Source organism: Pleurodeles waltl, chromosome 1_1 (assembly GCF_031143425.1).
Source record: "Pleurodeles waltl isolate 20211129_DDA chromosome 1_1, aPleWal1.hap1.20221129, whole genome shotgun sequence".
NCBI lineage: Eukaryota > Metazoa > Chordata > Amphibia > Caudata > Salamandridae > Pleurodeles > Pleurodeles waltl.
In genome coordinates this window covers 314,290,102-314,312,425 of record NC_090436.1, presented here as the reverse complement: position 1 = coordinate 314,312,425, position 22,324 = coordinate 314,290,102, and the positions used below count along the sequence as shown (strand labels likewise).

At 47.2% G+C, this 22,324-nt stretch overlaps 1 protein-coding gene across 9 annotated transcripts in view; it reads left to right on the top strand.

The window, feature by feature from the left end:
* The first annotated feature begins 1,536 nt into the window (after positions 1-1,536).
* The window catches only part of MIER3 (MIER family member 3), a 262,722-nt gene continuing 241,934 nt past the window's right edge, over positions 1,537-22,324 (top strand). Inside the window, exons 1-7 of one of the 9 annotated variants that reach the window (XM_069222367.1) lie at positions 1,537-1,602; positions 2,213-2,237; positions 2,473-2,518; positions 3,251-3,364; positions 4,140-4,285; positions 6,677-6,754; positions 7,703-7,837. In XM_069222367.1, the coding sequence (XP_069078468.1) occupies positions 4,187-4,285; positions 6,677-6,754; positions 7,703-7,837 (312 nt within the window). In that variant the 5' untranslated portion in view covers positions 1,537-1,602; positions 2,213-2,237; positions 2,473-2,518; positions 3,251-3,364; positions 4,140-4,186. Of the gene's footprint in view, positions 1,603-2,212; positions 2,238-2,472; positions 2,519-3,250; positions 3,377-4,139; positions 4,286-6,676; positions 6,755-7,702; positions 7,838-22,324 lie in introns of all 9 variants that reach the window. The other 8 variants (XM_069222376.1, XM_069222395.1, XM_069222405.1 and 5 more) reach the window with 8 other exon arrangements.

Sequence of the window (22,324 nt, the reverse complement as noted above, 5' to 3'; positions counted from 1 at the left end):
AGTACGCTGCTCTCAATGAGGCCCTAGCGGCCTAGGCCTTGTTGTGGAACACTCGCGTGTCGTTGAGTGCCTCCGGCGTCTAATGGCGGTAATTCTTTCCAATCTGGCCGGGGGGGTATTAACGCCCCCGGCACCGCACGCGTCCGCCTCGCGGCCTTTAATGCGTCCGCTCGGGCGCCCGCGTTGAGCGCCGCGTCTTAATTGAAGACAGGCCTTCGTGCCTGTCTTTATACAATCTTCCTCACCTCCTTGCCGGGGCCGGGAACGCCCCCGCGTCTGCTGAGGGCGCACCCGGGGGCGCGGCTGCGTCCTGCATTACAAGGAAAACTCCCGGGACCCACCCACGCGCCTTCCTATGCGCGGCCAGGGGAGCCCCAGGCGCGCCCGCCTCCCGTCTACAAAACCCACCAGCCTTTGGGGAAGACCAAATACGAAAACCCCGGGCGTCGTGCCCGGTCCCCCCCAACTCGCTGCTGACTAACCTGGCCTGGGCCCTGCCTGCGTTCTGCGCCTCGAAGTCTTTCCCTGCAAAACCTTCCTCCCTCTAATGGTCGGTCTGGAAAGAGGCCGACCCCACCCCTCTACCCCCTTTTAACCCATCCCTAACGCCCACCCCCACTTACCTGTCCGCCAATCCTGGGGCACCCGCGCCACTTCCTCTCGTCCCGAAAAGACCCGCGGAGAGACTAGAGCGAGTCACTCTCTCCGCGGGCCCCCCCAATGCTACCTAACGTTAATCAAGCTATATGATTCATTCAATGTGCTACACCTAAATATAAAACATGAAAAATAATATGGGAAATTAATATGCGCAAATAATGAATAAATCATGTTTAAATCCATGCGGGTTACAGATTAACATTTTTAAGCACGAATAAGTGATTATGGTATTGCATTATTACGCCATACATGATGTACCCTAAGCATTGCGGCAATCGATTTAGCGCCCCATATTGGGACACTCTATAAATGTTGTAATAGGCAAACATTAAATTGACTGTCATCCACAGACAAGGTTGGGTCCCTCTTAAAGTGATAGTAATAAACCTGTGACAGGGCGCTTGTTTGTGTGACAAATCTGGTGAGCTCGAAAAGTCACTCGCCCCACCCAATTCTCCTTGCCTGGTCCCATGCCTATGCTGGACGCGGAGGGAGAAAAAAAAAAAAAAAACTTTCGTAGGTAGGAAACACACCCAATAATACTGATCTGTGTATACTTCCACTCACTCCTTACAATTTAAGTTTAGAATTTGACACATTATTTGCACTGTGTATCATTTGTGTCTCTGCGCTTTAGCTCCCACTCGCATGTTGGCACTTTCTAGGGCAGAAGTTTATGTGCGTGCTCTGCAGGGTCAGGATCATGGCCGGTGTACTGACTCTTGACGCTCCCCCAGAACACCGGCCTTGGCTCTGGAGGGTGGGTCCGGGCAGAGGTGTAAGGGGCTCTGCTAGAACACTGTCAGCGCCCCCGCCCCCCGCACTCTCCATCCAGCCGCCGGACACCTTTCCCGGCGCCGCACGCTGATTGGCTGCGCCCTCCCATTCGGGTACTCGTCCAAGTTGCTCGTTCGTTCGCCTAGAGGTACCAATATGGCGGAGGTGAGAAGGAAAAATCAGCTGAGGCGGTCGATTCTTGAGCGAGATCCCTGGGGTATGGGGACACTGGTGGGGCTGGTGATCCCGGCGGGCTGTCAAGGGGGTCCAATCGTGTCAGCACGAGCGACCTTGGGCCCAGAGGAGGACTGGGGGCGCCGCAGGGAGCGACTGAAAGGGAGGGAGTGTAGGCCTCGGCCGCCGGTGTCCACTGCGCTGATCCCGGTGGGGGGAGCGAGATGGTATAGGAGTGAGGCTGCTCCGCCCACGCCCCCTATACGGTTCCCGTTGCCAATGCCTCTATGGATGCCGGCTCTCGTATCCCTATGTCGTTTTTTGGGCTCTGACATTATATGGGTTTGCGCCGCTGGCGTTACGTTACCAAGCTAAGAAGCCCCGCCGCTGTCCGCCTTTGGTTAGGGTCGCGGCTGCGGGCCCAAGAGCAGCAGCGGAACGCCCTGTACCAGTGGCCGAGGGAGGGGCGGCTGTAGGCGATCATTTTCCGAGAGGAACCTGTAGTTTACAGCAAATTCCACATCTTTCTGCTTACCTTCCAGTGCGCGGCTACCCGCAGCCCTGCTTGCTGTAACATATCTGTTTGTCCCTTTCTCCGCAGGCTTCCTTTGGAAGTTCCAGCCCAGGTTTGTCCTGTTTATTTCCTTTATTTTAGGCCCGAGCGGCAAGGAGTGCCTTATTTTAACTGGGTTCGTTCAGTACTTTTAAGCAATTTGCTTTTTTCCCCCATAAAATGCATACTTGTTTTGTTTTTATGTATTGTGTACCCCGTGCCCTTCCCTCTGATGTGTGTTGTGCCATGTCCCACCGGAGGACTGTTTTCTTAGTGTCTTTTTTTTCTTCTTCTTTATTTCACTTCAGCGCGGTGAGGATGTGCTAGCAATGACTCGACCCCTGTGCTGCTTAGGTAATGGAGCTGTGCGGCTGCTGCGCTTATAACTATACTTTTCACCGCTCCCCTCCACTGCTTGATCGAAACGCTTCCGTCACCCAAACAACCCATAGGCACGATTCCTGTAGCCTCATAATCCGGGCGAAAGCCATTTGCTCCGCCCGAATGATATTTTGAGATGAACGAAATTCCGATTGTTGACAAATCTTCTTTCGTGTAGTCTGAGGCGGGTGGTGCAGCGCTTTCCATCCGGCGGTGTACAATATTGCGAATTAGACTAGTATTGGCTTGGTTGCCGTAACCTCTTACCAAACGCCTGTGTTGTGTTCGCTGTTACTTCGCTGCGCGTTACTTTTCTTTTTCATTAGCAGATGTTTTAGTTGAAACTAGGCGCGGTTACTTCCGTGAGTATGTTTTATAGATAAATTAAGCATAACATCCAAAATTAAATGACATTTTCTAAAAGATAGGCGATTGATTAACTTTTCTGCCTGTAAATGATCGGATGAGTGGGGCAGCAAATGAGGCATTTGTTAGTGTTTGTATGTCATCGCATTATTGTGACTCGCTGCAGCGTTAGCCAATGAAGAACTGTCAGTGAGGCTGGTCGCATGCGTTATGACGTCACACAATAACAGCCTAACCGCACAGTGTAGGAGGTACGCAGGCAGGGTTGAGTAGGTTTGGATTGACCATTTGAAATTGAGACCATTGCACATCACTGAATTTTGTTTTCTTTCTTTAAAGGTGGGGAGTGACAGTTAAACAGAGGAAGGAACATATTGGTATGGAAGTCAGGGGGCGTGGATCATGTGACTCAGGGAGACAAAGGAAGGGAAATTGGAGGATGAGACAGTGACAGTGAGTGGCATGGTGAATAAAGACGTTTTTGGCATATGTATAAAACGTGTTTTACGTAGCGCTACATGATAGAAAGCGCCGAAAGTTCATTTTGCCGATTATAGCCTAAGTATAGGTTAAAAGGGTTCAGATTTGAGGTGCATAATTATTCTACGAACATAAGATAAAATACGACTGTCATTACGTCGCCTTTAAATCACATAACCTCAAACTACTTGTTCCGCATACAGTTTATTATGCAATACTAAATTACGTTTAACTGGTTTAGCTTAAATCTAAAACTAGTAAGATATGCAAGCTATAAATGTTCCACTTGCTACTAAGTTTCTTATTTTGATCGTTGGTTTCGCCCATCACATACCTCTGTAATGTCTTAGTACTTTGTTCAACACACTGATCTTGTAGGTGCTTTAGCGGTACAACTTTTGAACTTCATCCAAACTTTAGAAAACTTAAAACGCTAGTGTTTTTTTATGAACCTCACTGCTTGCACAGTATTCTACTTACTGGTTCTCTCGTAGGGGTACTGATTTTATTTTCTAGCAAACTGTAGTGCTTCACCATGCTTGTATTTCGCTTTGAGATAATGATAGCATTAGATGAAAATATGAGGATGCGGGCTATTTTGAGATTGTTTCGTATTTTTCTGTCTATTTAAATGCACTAGCTATACTTTGAAATAAAACACTGTCTAATATTGTGATCCAGGGTAGCAATATACGTAATTTGGACAGCTCACTTTAATTTTTAGTGATACAGGTGTTTTTTCTTGTAGTTGGATCTTTATCCTCTGAGGATCATGATTTTGACCCTACTGCAGATATGTTGGTACATGACTATGACGACGAGAGAACTCTTGAAGAAGAAGAAATGATGGAGGGTGGAAAAAACTTCGACTCAGAAATCCACCATTTAGCAAAGGTAGCCTTTTTATTTTTTATTTTTATAATATCTTATTTCAGGGTTTGCATCTAAAGTTTATTCTCCGTTTATACGTTTACCTAGAAATATATACATACGTACATTCATAAAAACATAATTTAGTTTAACACAGGTGTGTTAAATATACCAAGGAAAGTGTAACCATTTAATTACTCAAACCCCCTTTCAATTGACATGCTTCCGGACACTGACTGACCTCTTCCTGTGCAACAAAAAAAAAAATGTTTTATTTTAAATACTACTGATGAGGGAGCATCGTCAAATAATCCTGCGATAGCACTCCATTGGTTACAAGTAAAACTCAACGATGTTACTGTGTACTCTTTTAGGCCGTTGGTCCTCTTCATTGCGGCTGTTTTATACCTGTGTGAGTAACTTGTGAAAGACCTTGTAGCAATCGTCGAGTTTTCCTTTCTGTTTTATTTATAGATCGGCTGTGCGTGTGTTTTTAAATACATATCCAAGCCGTTTACGTCCTTTGGATAAGCTGTTTTTAATAGCTTAGCCATGGGTGCCCTGTTATGCATTGAAGACCATCCTATTCAAATCCAGAAGATCCCATAAAATTGCCAATACTTGTTTCCTTTTGGCGGAGAATGTATAAAATACTGTTTGTTTTCCTCTTTTAAGAGATTTCAGAACTCAGTATGAGATCAGTACGCCTGACCATTAAATTCAAAGTTTTCTGTGACCCATTCCAACAAGAATGATTTGTAGAATTAACTGTTGAAAAAAGTTGATGAGAGTCTTTGCTGACTGTCATTTTTGCTCGTGTCGTCTTTCTGAATCGCTAGCATTTTTTCTCTGCGGCAGAGGTTACATTTCCAAATAGAAACTCTTTAATTTCCCCACAGTTCACCTCTATAGAGTATTGAAATGGAAGATTATTAAGGTACATGTTACTTTGGAGTCTTTGTACACATTTCTTTTGCTCAACAAACGGGTTATGGAAATAGTTGGAGGTCTTTCTCCTACTGCTGACGGGTCCCTTGTGTACAGAGTCCAAGAAAGTAGATTCACACATGATTTTCATAAAATGTATTAGTTGGGTTAAACAAAAATCCTCTCAGTACACCTAGATTTCAGGAAATGTATAGATTCTACGCACTGGGAAAATATTTCCATTTGTGGTTAACTTCAAGGTACAGTGTGCTGGAACATAACATTTTCTGCATGCCAAAAGCAGTGTTTCCCAACCCTATTCGCTTACCTGCAGTAGCTCCACTGTTTTTCCCCATGTGAGCTCAACAGTTAGTTAATTCCACTGGAGTTACTCCTCTTATTCTGCAGAACTGTTCCTGCTGGCAGTGGACACCCAAAGTGCATCTTCCACCCTCGTCTGAGAGATGTCTACTGTCACTCGCCTCAGGCTTTGGTGTGACTGGTGGTGGCATTGATAACTAAGTTCAGTGTTACAGGACCTTTTACCTGCCCTACTGAGAAGAGAATGTCTACTGGCTCTTGTCATAAATTGTTCTTCCATTCCCAATTACTGAGGTCCATAGGATTCCTTGTGCAAAACATGTATGGAAGTTGTGGTGTATGTGTGTGTGGTTATTTTTTTTTTTTTTTTTTAACGTGCTGAGTGAATCTTTGTGTCAGGGTGCTTGTCTAGTATAGACATACCAACCCTGCACATACTCCTCTGCTCAGCTTCCCCCATCTAGCATCTCTTAAACCTTGTCAGGGAAGGCTTCTAACCGATTTCTTTTTATGTTAGATTACCTTTGCTTGGGTGTCACCTACCCGTCTCCTATTTTGTGTGACTTATGGTCCCTGACAAACTGTGAGCAACACCGCTCTGTCTGGTTTCCAAGATCCAGGAACCTTGGCCAGCTAGAATAGAACTTGCCTTAGTTTTCCCTATTTCAAGAATTAGGCAAAAACGTTGCTCAAAAGGAAGATGGACTTATACAAAACTGGAGGAAATGTTTTCTTTTCAAAATGGACTATCCTCGTATTGAATGTGGCAGGCCACATTGACTAGCAAGGAAGATAAACAATACTGTATCCTACTTGAGGAGCTTGCAGTGGCCACTTCCCGACTAGCCCTGAATATCCAAGGTTACCTGAGCACAGTCCTGTAGGGTTACTGCCCATTTTTTTTTATTTTTTTTTTTTTAATATTGCATAACCCCTATTTTGTAAAAAGCTATTTAATGTTTGTTGTATCCTGACTCCGGAAGGTGCTTGTCCTTTTTTGGTATTAAAGTTTTCCTGATTATTCAACCACCTGTAGATAAATGCCATGTTCTTCTTTGAATACCGGACATTGATATTGTGTTATTTATTTTATTCTTCTATGTGTAAGTTTATAACCTCCCTAGCACACCCTAGAATGAGAATTGACTGCATGCCCTTGCTCCTTAGAGTGGGTCAAGTGCCCAGAGGGAGTGCTGTTTAATCAGTTGGAGTTGCAGTAGTATGGGTGGACCTGGAACACAATTGGTAAGCAAGAACAACTGTATAGTATGCCACCTAAAAACCACTAGTCCCAGTAACCCAAGAAAATCCTTGCACAATGTACCTTGCTGATTCTATATTCTCAAAAAATAAAACAGCAGGCTACCAATCAACGCACCTAACCCAACAGTTCCCCACATTTAACAAAGTTTGTTATTCTTTTGCTAACTTGTGTGCACTCAGACCAACACCTGCTGCCAAGGTGAAATCCTTTAAACCAAAGGTAAAAAGCACTTAGAACAACGGTAGTGCACCACCACCAATAATATTTCAATGTCCAATTCCTTGATGTGATATTATAATACAAATCTTCTTTTTATTCTTTTCTCTTTTCCAGTACTACATATATTCATAGCAGCAACAGCCATTGTGTTTCGTCCTTTAACATAGGACTTCTTCAGGGCTAATCAATTGACTTCAAATTGGTTTATTATGTCATTTTTCATATGCAATTGAAACGTCCAAATTATACATCTGTCAGCAGACCCCGTGTCTGAATTATGCAAAAGTAAAACAGAAGCTTCTGTCATGGGATCTGCTGACAGATGCATAATGGCATATAAAAAATGACATGATAAACCAATTTGAAGTCAGTTGATTAGCCCTGAAGAAGTCCTGTGTTAAAGTACGAAACACGTTGGCTGTTGCTGCTATGAATATATGTAGTATTGGAAAAGAGAAAAGAATTGTATAATTTGTTTATTGACATATTGAACTAGACTGTTTCTCTCAATAGCTTTAGGGTCTACATCCGAATCTCCACAGGTTGATCCTGTAGAAGAAACTAGTCCAAAGTAGTCGTAACTCATTTAAGGGCTGATTTAGAGTATGATGGCAGCCCGATGCTGGTCAGGGCGGTAGGGGTAATTACCATATTTAGAACGTCTACACACAGCAACACTTGGAAACTAAAGCTTCTCATCCTTTTGGCAGGAGGGAAACATGCCTCTGGATGATCTACTTGCATACTACGGATATGAATCTGCAATTCCAGTCATAACGTGTTCTAGTGCTGATAGTTCTCCAAGTGACCTTGCTGATGAACTTCCAGACATGACGCTTGACAAAGTAAGTGCAAAATCCTAAAATGTGTTTTCAGTATTTAAAAAAAAAAAAAAAGTGTTCTATTGTTTGTGATGTAAACTCTCCAGCATTGAATATTCCATAATCTAGTAAGGCAAACCCATTCGAGGAAAAAACGGTTTTTCCTCAGGGAGTCAGTAATCCACAGCACGTTGTAAGATGACACAAAACGAATATGAGAAGTTATCTCGGAGGTTTTAATGAGTTTCACATCCATCTGGGTCCAACATGGGCAACTGTAAGGTCATCTTTACTTGACTGCTTAAGGGATTTAATGTTAAATTAAACATTGCTCATCTTTCAACCAAAGGAGGATCACAGGAACCAGGCTAAAGCTGTAACAAATGGAATTAATTTGTTCATGTTCTAGTAGCATTGGTTCCACATCCATTGTTTGGAGGTATAAAAAAGTTTATATTTTCAGTGGGCCATGTACTAGTAGATTGAATACTCAACAAAAGATTAAGGGCCATATGTACTAAAGCATTTTCCCATAGACACAGAATGGGTAAGACCCTTTGATACATCTGGTCCTAAATGTTTTATTGAGTTGTTTCACATGCTGCTTTTACTTCAGATGAATTCTTGTCCAAGGGTGCCATCCTTTTCTACTTGCCACTTAGGTGCAGACTGCTTGCTGACTCTTCCCTGCAAATTGTGGAACGGTGCCTCTTAACGGGAAGGAGGTGTGTGCGTACTTTTTGTAGTCCACTTGAGTGGAATGTGTCTATTTGCAATAGCACACACATGGCTGCGCTAGATGGTCGTTCTTGAATACTGATTTTGTCAAGATGGATGCACATTACTGGGAGCCGAATTACGCTAAATCCGCTAGGGCAGAACAGGGGTGTGCACATGCTTTTTGCACTTCTCGAGGCACTTTGGAAGATCACCGACAAGGTTTGTAATACAGATATCGGGTACCGGCGAGGCCGCTGGCCCCGGGCCGTGATAGCTAAACTGTTACATTATAGTGACAGGGACACCCTCCTGCAGAGGGCCAGGGAATCGGGCCCTTTTAAAGTCGGAAACGGGGAGGTGACATTATTCCCGGATTACACTCTCGAGGTACAAAACAAACGAGCTTCGTTTCTGGCAGTCAAGAGAGCCCTAAGGGAGGAGGGAATCCAATATTTGCTACTCTACCCAGCCAGATTGAGAGTGATTCTGGAAGGGAAGACATCGTTCCTTCAGTCACCTGAGGAAGCCTGGGAATGGCTAGAGTCACACAGCTCCCGGGCAGGAGGGTCCACAGGAAGGGTCGCGCTTGGGAACGGGGCGCGCCGAGCGCTGAAGGGAAGGAAGCCCAGAAACCGCAGACGTATGGTACCTACCCAAACACAGAAAGAGAAAGGAAGGAAGGAGGCATTGGAGGCAGCGGCACGCATGAGCGGAGAGGCGTCACCCCAGGAAGAATCCGGGAACGAGTCTGACGACACAATGGTTTCATCTGCAGGTGAAGCGGATCATTCAACCCGAGCCCCGAAAGTAACCCCGCAAACAGCTGACGAACTTGGCTAGCCTGGACGCACGGAAGGCCCTGGAGACAGGGCGCGTATTGGGATCGACCGGCCCCTCCGGGCAAGGCCACCCCCCCAGACCAGTACTCTGCCGTTTGACAATAATGGCGGGTACTGCTAATCAGAGACTGAACAAGTTGCACTGTTGCACAATTTGCTGGGCGACCTACAAGTTCGGAGGCGCCCTGGGGACTGGGAGTTGGGTCATACAGTTAAAAGTTAATAAGGCAATGTGGGAATTGGAATTGGAATGTGACAAAGTTATAGATAAAGGGAGAGGAGGCTCCGAGGCTTGGGAGGGCTGGGACAGAGCCACCAAACCGAAAATGGGCAATGGCAGATTACAATCTCATGACCTGGAATGTTAGAGGGATGGGCACTCCGGCTAAAAGGCACAAGATACTCTCCTATCTAAAGAGAAGGGGTGTACAGGTGGCTCTATTGCAGGAAACTCACCTGGCGCCTGGAGAGGGAGAGAAGTTGAGACGTAGGTGGAGGGGGCAGGTATTCGCAACGGAATACTCTGCCTACGCTAGAGGTGTATTGGTATGGATCAGGGCGGGGGTCCCCTTCACGACGATCTCTTCCAATATTGACAAGGAGGGTAGATTTGTGATACTGGAGGGGAGGCTGCATGGTGTACCGATAGTCTTGAGTTGCATCTATGCCCCTAACCAAGACCAGGTAGCCTTCATGTCAGGGTTATCGAGTCACCTTACACGCCAATGCACCGGAGAGCTATTAGTAGGTGGGGATTTTAATGCGGTGCTAGACACTGAACTGGACAGGTCTACCCCTCCTATACAGGGGGCTGCGGCAATAAAAACAGCCAAAAGGGTAGGGGAGTGGTTGGACGGGTGGGGGCTATCGGATGTCTGGCGAGTGCATCACCCAACTGACAGAGATTATTCTTATTACTCGGGTCTTCACCAGGTACATACAAGAATCGATAGAGTAGTATGCACTGCAGGCCTGTTAATTAACATGACACGCTCGGAATATTTGGCCCGCACCTTGTCTGACCACAATCCCTTGTTAATAACGATGAGGGTGCCGGAGAACAGACCCCCCATACCGTCTTGGAGGATGTCCCCCTCAACACTTGAGGACCAGTCGTACAGAGAAGCCTTACGCTGTCATTTGACAGAATACATCGAGACAAACAACGGGTCCACCCCCACTAGGGCCCTGGAATGGGAGGCACTTAAGGTGGTGACGAGGGGCTTTTGCTTGGGGCAGTCATCGGGGGTGTAGGAAGTTGGCTCTGTATGTGCTATTTCAAAGTAAGGAATAGCATGCACAGAGTCCAAGGGTTCCCCTTAGAGGTAAGATAGTGGCAAAAAGAGATAATACTAATGCTCTATTTTGTGGTAGTGTGGTCGAGCAGTAGGCTTATCCAAGGAGTAGTGTTAAGCATTTGTTGTACATACACATAGACAATAAATGAGGTACACACACTCAGAGACAAATCCAGCCAATAGGTTTTTATATAGAAAAATATATTTTCTTAGTTTATTTTAAGAACCACAGGTTCAACTTCTACATGTAATATCTCATTCGAAAGGTATTGCAGGTAAGTACTTTTGGAACTTCAAATCATCAGAATTGCATGTATACTTTTCAAGTTATTCGCAAATAGCTGTTTTAAAAGTGGACACTTAGTGCAATTTTCACAGTTCCTAGGGGAGGTAAGTAGTTGTTAGGTTAACCAGGTAAGTAAGACACTTACAGGGCTTAGTTCTTGGTCCAAGGTAGCCCACCGTTGGGGGTTCAGAGCAACCCCAAAGTCACCACACCAGCAGCTCAGGGCCGGTCAGGTGCAGAGTTCAAAGTGGTGCCCAAAACGCATAGGCTAGAATGGAGAGAAGGGGGTGCCCCGGTTCCGGTCTGCTTGCAGGTAAGTACCCGCGTCTTCGGAGGGCAGACCAGAGGGGTTTTGTAGGGCACCGGGGAGGACACAAGCCCACACAGAAATTTCACCCTCAGCAGCGCGGGGGCGGCCGGGTGCAGTGTGGAAACAGGCGTCGGGTTTTCAATGTTAGTCTATGAGAGATCTCGGGATCTCTTCAGCGCTGCAGGCAGGCAAGGGGGGGATTCCTCGGGGAAACCTCCACTTGGGCAAGGGAGAGGGACTCCTGGGGGTCACTTCTCCAGTGAAAGTCCGGTCCTTCAGGTCCTGGGGGCTGCGGGTGCAGGGTCTCTCCCAGGCGTCGGGACTTTAGGTTCAAAGAGTCGCGGTCAGGGGAAGCCTCGGGATTCCCTCTGCAGGCGGCGCTGTGGGGGCTCAGGGGGGACAGGTTTTGGTACTCACAGTATCAGAGTAGTCCTGGGGTCCCTCCTGAGGTGTTGGATCGCCACCAGCCGAGTCGGGGTCGCCGGGTGCAGTGTTGCAAGTCTCACGCTTCTTGCGGGGAGCTTGCAGGGTTCTTTAAAGCTGCTGGAAACAAAGTTGCAGCTTTTCTTGGAGCAGGTCCGCTGTCCTCGGGAGTTTCTTGTCTTTTCGAAGCAGGGGCAGTCCTCAGAGGATGTCGAGGTCGCTGGTCCCTTTGGAAGGCGTCGCTGGAGCAGGATCTTTGGAAGGCAGGAGACAGGCCGGTGAGTTTCTGGAGCCAAGGCAGTTGTCGTCTTCTGGTCTTCCGCTGCAGGGGTTTTCAGCTGGGCAGTCCTTCTACTTGTCGTTGCAGGAATCTCATTTTCTAGGGTTCAGGGTAGCCCTTAAATACTAAATTTAAGGGCGTGTTTAGGTCTGGGGGGTTAGTAGCCAATGGCTACTAGCCCTGAGGGTGGGTACACCCTTTTTGTGCCTCCTCCCAAGGGGAGGGGGTCACAATCCTAACCCTATTGGGGGAATCCTCCATCTGCAAGATGGAGGATTTCTAAAAGTTAGAGTCACCTCAGCTCAGGACACCTTAGGGGCTGTCCTGACTGGCCAGTGACTCCTCCTTGTTTTTCTCATTATTTTCTCCGGCCTTGCCGCCAAAAGTGGGGCCTGGCCGGAGGGGGCGGGCAACTCCACTAGCTGGAGTGTCCTGCTGGGTTGGCACAAAGGAGGTGAGCCTTTGAGGCTCACCGCCAGGTGTGACAATTCCTGCCTGGGGGAGGTGTTAGCATCTCCACCCAGTGCAGGCTTTGTTACTGGCCTCAGAGTGACAAAGGCACTCTCCCCATGGGGCCAGCAACATGTCTCGGGTTGTGGCAGGCTGCCAAAACTAGTCAGCCTACACAGATAGTCGGTTAAGTTTCAGGGGGCACCTCTAAGGTGCCCTCTGTGGTGTATTTTACAATAAAATGCACACTGGCATCAGTGTGCATTTATTGTGCTGAGAAGTTTGATACCAAACTTCCCAGTTTTCAGTGTAGCCATTATGGTGCTGTGGAGTTCGTGTTTGACAAACTCCCAGACCATATACTCTTATGGCTACCCTGCACTTACAATGTCTAAGGTTTTGTTTAGACACTGTAGGGGTACCATGCTCATGCACTGGTACCCTCACCTATGGTATAGTGCACCCTGCCTTAGGGCTGTAAGGCCTGCTAGAGGGGTGTCTTACCTATACTGCATAGGCAGTGAGAGGCTGGCATGGCACCCTGAGGGGAGTGCCATGTCGACTTACTCGTTTTGTCCTCACTAGCACACACAAGCTGGCAAGCAGTGTGTCTGTGCTGAGTGAGAGGTCTCCAGGGTGGCATAAGACATGCTGCAGCCCTTAGAGACCTTCCTTGGCATCAGGGCCCTTGGTACTAGAAGTACCAGTTACAAGGGACTTATCTGGATGCCAGGGTCTGCCAATTGTGGATACAAAAGTACAGGTTAGGGAAAGAACACTGGTGCTGGGGCCTGGTTAGCAGGCCTCAGCACACTTTCAATTGTAACCATAGCATCAGCAAAGGCAAAAAGTCAGGGGGCAACCATGCCAAGGAGGCATTTCCTTACAGGGGGTTAGACGTACACTTGAAAGGGAGCTAAATGCTCTGGAGAAAGACATACACGAAGGGGAGTTGGGACAGGGGAGAACAGCGCAGGAGAAGGAGGATTACAGTCGAGCCCGCAGGGAACACTCCCGCATTGAAGAGCAGCTTAGATGCCATGATAGACAAAAGTACACAGCATCCATGCAGGCGGAGGAGGGTAGATCGGGGAGAATGTTGGCGTGGTTGGTCCGCTCCGGGGGGCAGGGTGAGCCTATCACATGTGTACTAGATGGGGAGGGTTCACGCAAGCTCAGCCCGGCCCAAATAAACCATGCATTCAGGGAATATTATATGCAGTTGTACGGGAAACCCAGTGATCTGCGGACAGAGTCCTTCGACGAGTACCTACAGCAAATCCCGCTACCAACTCTGAACGCAGTGGATAAAGAGGCCCTGGGGGGCCCAGTGTCAGTGGAGGAAGTAAACGAAGCCATAGCACAGCTAGCGCCAGGGAAGACTCCGGGAACGGACGGGCTCCCCATGGACTTTTACAAAAAATATAGGTCACTGCTGGCTCCCCAACTGACTGAGATGTACGCGGAGGCACGGCGACAGGGTGAACTGCCACAAACGTTGCGGGAGGCTGTGGTGGTCCCTCTCCCCAAAACTAAAGACAGGGAAGCACGGGTGACGGAGTTTAGGCCTTTATCAATGCTAAACAGTGATTTCAAAATTCTTAGCAAGATCATGGCTGCTCGATTGCTGCCCCATATGACCAAGCTAGTGCATACTGATCAGAATGGCTTTATTCCTGCCCGAAGCACCTCTTTGAATTTAAGACGGGTTTTCTCGGTGCTGCATATGCCCAGGGCTTTGAGACCGCCAGCTGGGGTTTTGTTGGCGGTGGACTTCGAGAAGGCCTTCGACTCAATCAGGTGGGATTACTTAAGGAAGGTGATGCTCAAAATGGGACTAGGGGAGGAATGGGTGAAGTGGGTGGACCTACTGTACGCTTCCCCCCTGGCTAGAGTTAAGACCGGAAAGTCGATCTCCAGTGCATACCCAATATACCGCGGAACTAGGCAGGGCTGCCCCCTATCACCGATGTTGTTTGCCCTGGCAATTGAGCCCCTGGCGGCACAGTTGCGGCGAGAAGGAGTGGGCAAGGGAATTATCTGGGGTCCGGCTGAGCATATCGTTTCTCTATATGCCGACGATATACTCCTTTACCTGAGGGACGGGGCGGGAGGTGTCGGGTGGGCGCTGGGGATTCTGGAGGAATTCGGGAGTCTATCTGGACTCAGACTTAACAGGAGAAAAACATTTGTATTCCCTGTTCTGGCAGGCTGCGCTCGTCCGGACTCGTGCCCTGCGGACGTAAACTGGGCCCCGCAGACTTTTAAATATTTGGGCATACAAATATTTCACGAACTGAGCGATCTTAGGGACGGCAATCTCGGCAGGACACTTAGATCCCTGCGCACCTCGGTGGAGTTCTGGAGGTCATTGAAACTATCAATAATGGCCAGAGTGGCGCTCTCCAAAATGGTCATGCTGCCACGCCTACTCTATTACTTTGCGAACCTGCCAGTGCAGGTCCCTCCTAAATGGTTCCGAGAGTTAAATGCACTGCTTAGAGAGTTGATATGGGATGTGGGTCGCAGGAGAACGGCGCTAACAACCGTCTGTAGACCGGCGCGTCTGGGGGGACTGGGTGCCCCTGACTTCGAGGCGTATTATTTGGCATCTCAGCTCCAATGGGTGGCCGGCTGGATGGCGGGCAGGGGACAGCTAGACCTGGCAACAGCGCAAGGAATAACAGACACAGTTCGTATAGCGGCAAATATGGCGGGTAGGAAGGTCGCCCTCATAGGTGACAGCATAATGTGTAAAGTGGCGTTGAAATGCTGGAAGCGTTGCGTGAAAAGGACCGGGGTCGGGCTGCCATACTCTCCCGCTTTACCACTGGAGGTAGTCGCCCTAGAACTACGGGGGCGTGAGCGAGGGGGGCTAGGATTGGGGCCATGGGTGGGAGCAGGGCTGGGGGCAGTGGGGGAACTATTCAAGGAGGGGTTGCTGAAGAGCTTCGATGACTTAGTAGTAGGAGGGGTACCGCAAGGTCAATTCCTATTCTTCAGGAAGCTGATGCACACCCTAAAAGAGCACTGGAGTACAATTAATGCAGAACCCACAATCCATGGGGTGCTGCACCTCTTGTTGACGGCAGGAGAGGAACCTCACATGATCACAAAAATATACCGTGCCCAAATAGAGTCAGCTGTGGACCCCCTGCACTCCCTAAGAGAAAAATGGGAGAAGACAGCCGGGCGAGACCTGTCCGAGTCGGAATGGGCCAGGGCTCTAGCTTATCCTAGAACGATCTCACGCAACACGAGGCTCAGATATATTCAATACAATTACTTACACAGAACTTACCTCACCCCACATCGGTTGCACCGCATATATGGGGGGGCTCCCAAGGTATGCCCCAGATGTGAGGGCGGGGAAGCTGACTTTGACCACATGATGTGGGTATGCCCGAGAATCCAGGTGGGTTGGTTCGAGATGATGGCTACCCTCACGAAGTTATTCGGCTTGGAGCTCCGGCCAACCCCTGATTTGTGCCTACTGGGTCTTCGAACCGGGATTAGGTGGGGCAAGGTTGGGAATCGTTTCCTTGACCTGTCTCTGGCTCTATTTAAAAGACTGATCACGAAGGGATGGAAGTCCCCAACCCACCCATCACTAACAGAATGGAGGAACGATGTCACAAGGTGGTCCAGGGCAGAGCTTCAGGTCCTTAGGGCTGAGGAGGCGAGGGGGGTCCTTCAGACCCCAATCGCGGCGGAGTGGGAAAACCTAGTGTCTAACTGGGAAGACTTAACAAAGAGTCCGATGGAGCCTGAGGGAGTGGGATGAGCTAATGGACACGGTCAGAAGATCCCAACATAGGGGAAGTTCACTGTAACTAAGACTGAATGACTACTAAGAATCAGTTTGATCCGGATGCGGTATGAGTGTGAGGGGGAGAGCGGGATGGTATAATAAAAAGGATAAGGGAGGGTAATGACGGAACGCAGGGCAATAAAACACGACAAGCAATACCCGGGCAAGCTATCTCCCTTTTTAGTAATTTAGCAATTAAACAGTTCCTCCCACATAGGCCTAAAAGTTCATATACAGTTTGAAGTTGAGTTAAGTCTGTTAACAGGTCACAGAATACAACAGTAACGTAGGATAATGAAAATGTGAATGCCATTATAAAGTTTCAATTGGGCGAAGAAATAACTGTTGATAAGTTAAGTAAATGCATGGTAAAGGCTAACCAAATGCGTAACGTACTGCATGGACCGCAAAGCCCGGAAATGGTATAATTAGCAGAAATGTATAATCACGACAATACGTTACTGTAAGAAGAATTACACTTGTAAAAACAGCAAGTAGTTGATAACAATAAAAACAAATTTAAAAAAAAAAAAAGGTTTGTAATACAGATTGATCAGGTGCTGCCATCTCAATGAGAGGTCGTCTTATGCAAATGAGGACACTCTTTGTTAGCCTTTGCTTCATATAACAGGGATGGACGCAGAGGTCTAAAAGTGGACGCAGATTGTGTGCCACATTGAGGTGAAGTACAGTTGGGTACTAGGAGCTCCCAGGGTGCCCCCTTTCAAATGCAGGCTGTGCTGCTGTGTGCACAGTCACACGCAGACGAGCAGTTTCAAACAGTCGGCCTGTTTAATTAGTAAGCTTTTTTCCGATGCAAACAGTGCAGTGTCTCAGCCTCTTCCTAAACGTAGGCTTAAGTATGCCGCTAAAGTAGAATAGTGCGCCACATGTATAGTGTGGCCCCTGTTCTTTAGCAGATCATTAAATTCGGGGGTTAGATGAAAGGCAGCCAACCCAGAACTACATCTGCTCTTCTTCAGTGGTACATGTTTGCAAAAAGTACTCTGGGAAAAATACAAATATTTTGATATAGTATTGTGGGTCTCTGATGAAATTATCAGTCCCATTTTTAATAGGACAAAAGACCATCGCCCGCACTCAGGTGGTGTGCTTCACCATAGGGTCTCATCTCCCTTGTCAAAAGTATTGAGCTTTTGTGGCCTACAACACTGTTTCAGAGGAGCTCTTTCTGACCATGTGTGTCTAGTATGTACTAGTGAGGTGTCTCAAAATGGAACCAAGATGGAAAGCAGTAAGATAAAACCACCTTTTGGTTGACAATTAGATTATTGTAATAGTATTTATATACTCCTTACTACCCCTGATGAGGTGGCGAAGCGCTTCTCAGTGAGTAGCACGCTACTCCGGAGCCCAAGAGGAATTAGTGGTGGATTAGTATAGGGAAGAGTCAGAGTGGGGATGGAGGATAGATTGAGGCATGACATAAGGTGATAGGTAGGCAAAGTATAGCTTACAAGAGTACATTTATAATCTTTATCATTTTTTTATATATATATATATTATTTTTTATTTTTTTACTTTTACTTATTTATAATTTGATTTTTATTTATAGATTTTATTTAATTTGTCCCTAGTACAGTAGGACTAGAGTAATAGATATGTAAATACACAGCAAGAGAATATGTGTAAGGATTATAATGGTATAGTATGAGAAGTAAAGTATTGTATAAATTAACTTTCAAGCTTTGTAATATTTGAAGTTAATAATTGTACTTGTCTAACATTTATTTCTTTCCTCAATTTTTGAATAGCGCAATGCTTATGATAATAAAACATTTGATCAGTGTGATATAAAACAAGAGCAGAGATTCCTGCGTATCTAATATATAACAACTTATCTAGGATCTATGCAGTGACATATAAACATGTTAGGCATAGAATAACACGCACACACACAACCGTGAGGAAATATACATTTGTTAAACAGGTTTTAAGAGTATCTGTGTGTTTTATTGTTATGACATAGGCGCAGTACATATTTCCTAAAGAACTATACATATCTAGAATATACACATAATCAGATTAAAAATATTTATCATCACAGGCATATGCAGTCTATTGCTGTTTGAATATGGTGGTTATGAAGGAAAGAGCCACCTCTTGAGTAGTCTTTTGAAGACAAGATAGTTATCTGTGGATCTTATATTTGGGGGTAATACATTTCATAGTTTGTCTGCTTGAACGGAGAAGGATGTACCACCTATAGTCTTTTTCTTGTATGGTGGTATTCTAAGGAGGGGTGCCAATCTTGAGCAGAGGTTTTTTTGTTGAATGTATTTGGTTATTTTGTTTCTGATGAAAAGCGGTCCTATTCCATGTATAACTTTGTGGGTGATACAAAGCAGCTAGAAGGTGGATCATCTGGTAACTGATAACCAGTGTAGTGCTCTCAAGGCAGGGGAGAAGTGGGCTTGTGGCTTTACATGTAATAGTAGCCTGGCAGCGGAGTTCGGAATACGTTGTCGTTTTTTCATAATAGAGATGATCCATGGTAGGGGCCATTGGCATAATAAAGTTAGGATAGTACAAGAAAGATAGTAGCTTGCACCTTGTGTGGATATCCGAGGTGGGGGAAGATGCGTTGCAGAGTCTTCAAGGTGATGAAGCTGTTTCGTGTTAATTTGTCCACTTGGGCATTCACTAGTAAATTGGAGTCCATGGTATTTCCAAGGTTTTTTAACTTCCTTGGATAATTGAGGAGGTGGTCCGAGATCGTCGGGCCAGGCGCACATTAGGTCATAATTTTTCCAGTCACCACATATGAGTATTTCTGTTTTGGAGGCATTTAGTTTGAGATGGCTCCAAGTCATCCACTGATCAACAGCTCTGAGGCAACTGAAGATTTGTGAGTTTTCAGTGTCTTTGGGGCATTCCAATTTAAGTAGTATTTGTGTGTTATCTGCATAGTTGTTGCATGTGAGTTGAAAATTATTGGTCAGTTCTGATAATGATATCATATAGATGTTGAAAAGCAAAGGTGAGATGATTGATCCTTGGGGGACCCCTGCTTTTGTGAGGTAGGGTTTGGCTGAGAAGGGGGAGAATAGATATTAGTTCTGTTTTGAAGGTAGGATGTAATCCAGTCGAGAGCAGTCCCTTCTGTGCCCGGCTTTGTGGAGTCTTTGAATTAGGGTGTGTAAGGAAATGCCTCCTTGGCATGGTTACCCCCTGACTTTTTGCCTTTGTTGATGCTATGTTTTGAATTGGAAGTGTGCTGAGGTCTGCTAACCAGGCCCCAGCACCAGTGTTCTTTCCCTAACCTGTACTTTTGTTTTCACAATTGGCACACCCTGGCATCCAGGTAAGTCCCTTGTAACTGGTACCAAGGGCCCTGATGCCAGGGAAGGTCTCTAAGGGCTGTAGCATATCTTATGCCATCCTGGGGACCCCTCACTCAGCACAGACACACTGCTTGCCAGCTTGTGTGTGCTGGTGAGGACAAAACAAGTAAGTCGACATGGCACTCCCCTCAGGGTGCCATGCCAACCTCACACTGCCTATGTAGTATAGATAAGTCACCCCTCTAGCAGGCCTTACAGCCCTAAGGTAGGGTGCACTATACCATGGGTGAGGGCACCAGTGCATGAGCACTGTGCCCATACAGTGTCTAAACCAAACCTTAGACATTGTAAGTGCAGGGTAGCCATAAGAGTATATGGTCTGGGAGTCTGTCAAACACGAACTCCACAGCACCATAATGGCTACACTGAAAACTGGGAAGTTTGGTATCAAACTTCTCAGAACAATAAATGCACACTGATGGCAGTGTACATTTTATTGTAAAATACACCCCAGAGGGCACCTTAGAGGTGCCCCCTGAAACCTTAACCAACTACCTGTGTAGGCTGACTGGTTTTAGCAGCCTGCCACACTCGAGACATGTTGCTGGCCACATGGGGAGAGTGCCTTTGTCACTCTGTGGCTAGTAACAAAGCCTGCACTGGGTGGAGATGCTTATCACCTCCCCCTTGCAGGAGCTGTAACACCTGGCGGTGAGCCTCAAAGGCTCACCCCCTTTGTTCCAGCACCACAGGGCATTCCAGCTAGTGGAGTTGCCCGCCCCCTCCGGCCACGGCCCCACTTTTGGCGGCAAGGCCGGAGGAGATAATGAGAAAAACAATGAGGAGTCACTGACCAGTCAGGACAGCCCCTAAGGCAGGCTGAGCTGAAGTGACTCTGACTTTTAGGAATCCTCCATCTTGCAGATGGAGGATCCCCCCCAATAGGGATAGGAATGTGACCCCCTCCCCTTGGGAGGAGGCACAAAGAGGGTGTAGCCACCCTCAGGGCTAGTAGCAATTGGCTACTGCCCTCCCTGACCTAACCCCCCCCCCCCTAATTTCTGTATTTAGGGGCTCCCCTGAACCTAGGAACTCAGATTCCTGCAACCTAAGAAGAAGAGGACTGCTGAGCTGAAAAACCCTGTAGAGAAGACGGAGACACAAACTGCTTTGGCCCCAGCCCTACCGGCCTGTCTCCCCCCTTCGGAAGAAAACTGCTCCAGCGACGCTTTCCCCAGGACCAGCGACCTCTGAATCCTCAGAGGACTGCCCTGCTCTAAAAGGACCAAGAAACTCCCGAGAATAGCGGCCCTGTTCACCCAAGACTGCAACTTTGTTTCCAAAGGAGCAACTTAAAGACAACAGCGTTTCCCGCCAGAAGCGTGAGACTTGCAACTCTGCACCCGGCGACCCCGACTCCACTGGTGGAGAAACAACGCTTCAGGGAGGACTCCCCGGCGACTCCGAGACTGTGAGTAACCAAAGTTGTCCCCCCTGAGCCCCCACAGCGACGCCTGCAGAGGGAATCCCGCGGCTCCCCCTGACCTGACTGCCTGACTCTCAGATCCCGACGCCTGGAAAAGACCCTGCACCCGCAGCCCCCAGTACCTGAAGGATCGGAACTCCAGTGCAGGAGTGACCCCCAGGAGGCCCTCTCCCTTGCCCAGGTGGTGGCTACCCCGAGGAGCCCCCCCCCCCCACCCCTTGCCTGCCTGCATCGCTGAAGAGACCCCTTGGTCTCCCATTGATTCCTATTACAAACCCGACACTTGTTTGCACACTGCACCCGGCCGCCCCCGCGCTGCTGAGGGTGTACTTTCTGTGTGGACTTGTGTCCCCCCCGGTGCCCTACAAAACCCCCCTGGTCTGCCCTCCGAAGACGCGGGTACTTACCTGCTGGCAGACTGGAACCGGGGCACCCCCTTCTCCATTGAAGTCTATGCGTTTTTGGCACCACTTTGAACCCTGCACCTGACCGGCCCTGAGCTGCTGGTGTGGTAACTTTGGGGTTGCTCTGAACCCTCAACGGTGGGCTACCTTGGACCCAAATTTGAACCCCGTAGGTGGTTTACTTACCTGCAAGAACTAACAATTACTTACCTCCCCTAGGAACTGTGAAAATTGCACTGTCTAGTTTTAAAATAGCTATATGTCATTTGTGTGAAAACTGTATATGCTATTTTGCTAATTCAAAGTTCCTAAGTGAAGTATCTTTCATTTAAAGCATTACTTGTAAATCTTGAACCTGTGGTTCTTAAAATAAACTAAGAAAATATATTTTTCTATACAAAAACCTATTGGCCTGGAATTGTCTCTGAGTGTGTGTTCCTCATTTATTGCCTGTGTGTGTACAACAAATGCTTAACACTACCCTCTGATAAGCCTACTGCTCGACCACACTACCACAAAATAGAGCATTAGAATGATCTTTTTACCACTATCTTACCTCTAAGGGGAACCCTTGGACTCTGTGCATACTATTCCTTACTTTGAAATAGTGCATACAGAGCCAACTTCCTACACACTGTGAGGACTCCGAGCACCAAAACCTGACGCTGGACTGCACCACTGCACCTGTGCCTCCTAGCCCGAATTGAAGTGGGCAAATAGTGCCACTGTGGTCCTAAGAGCTGCCCTACTAACCTTCAAGTGTGTGCCTTTGGTGGCTGCATATTTCAGAATAAATAAATTCTTTGCCCCGGTTTTGATTATTTCATCAAAGCCTAGGCCTTTAGATAATTCTATGACAATAATTGAAAGTCACTACACTGCCTACATTTGTACTAGAA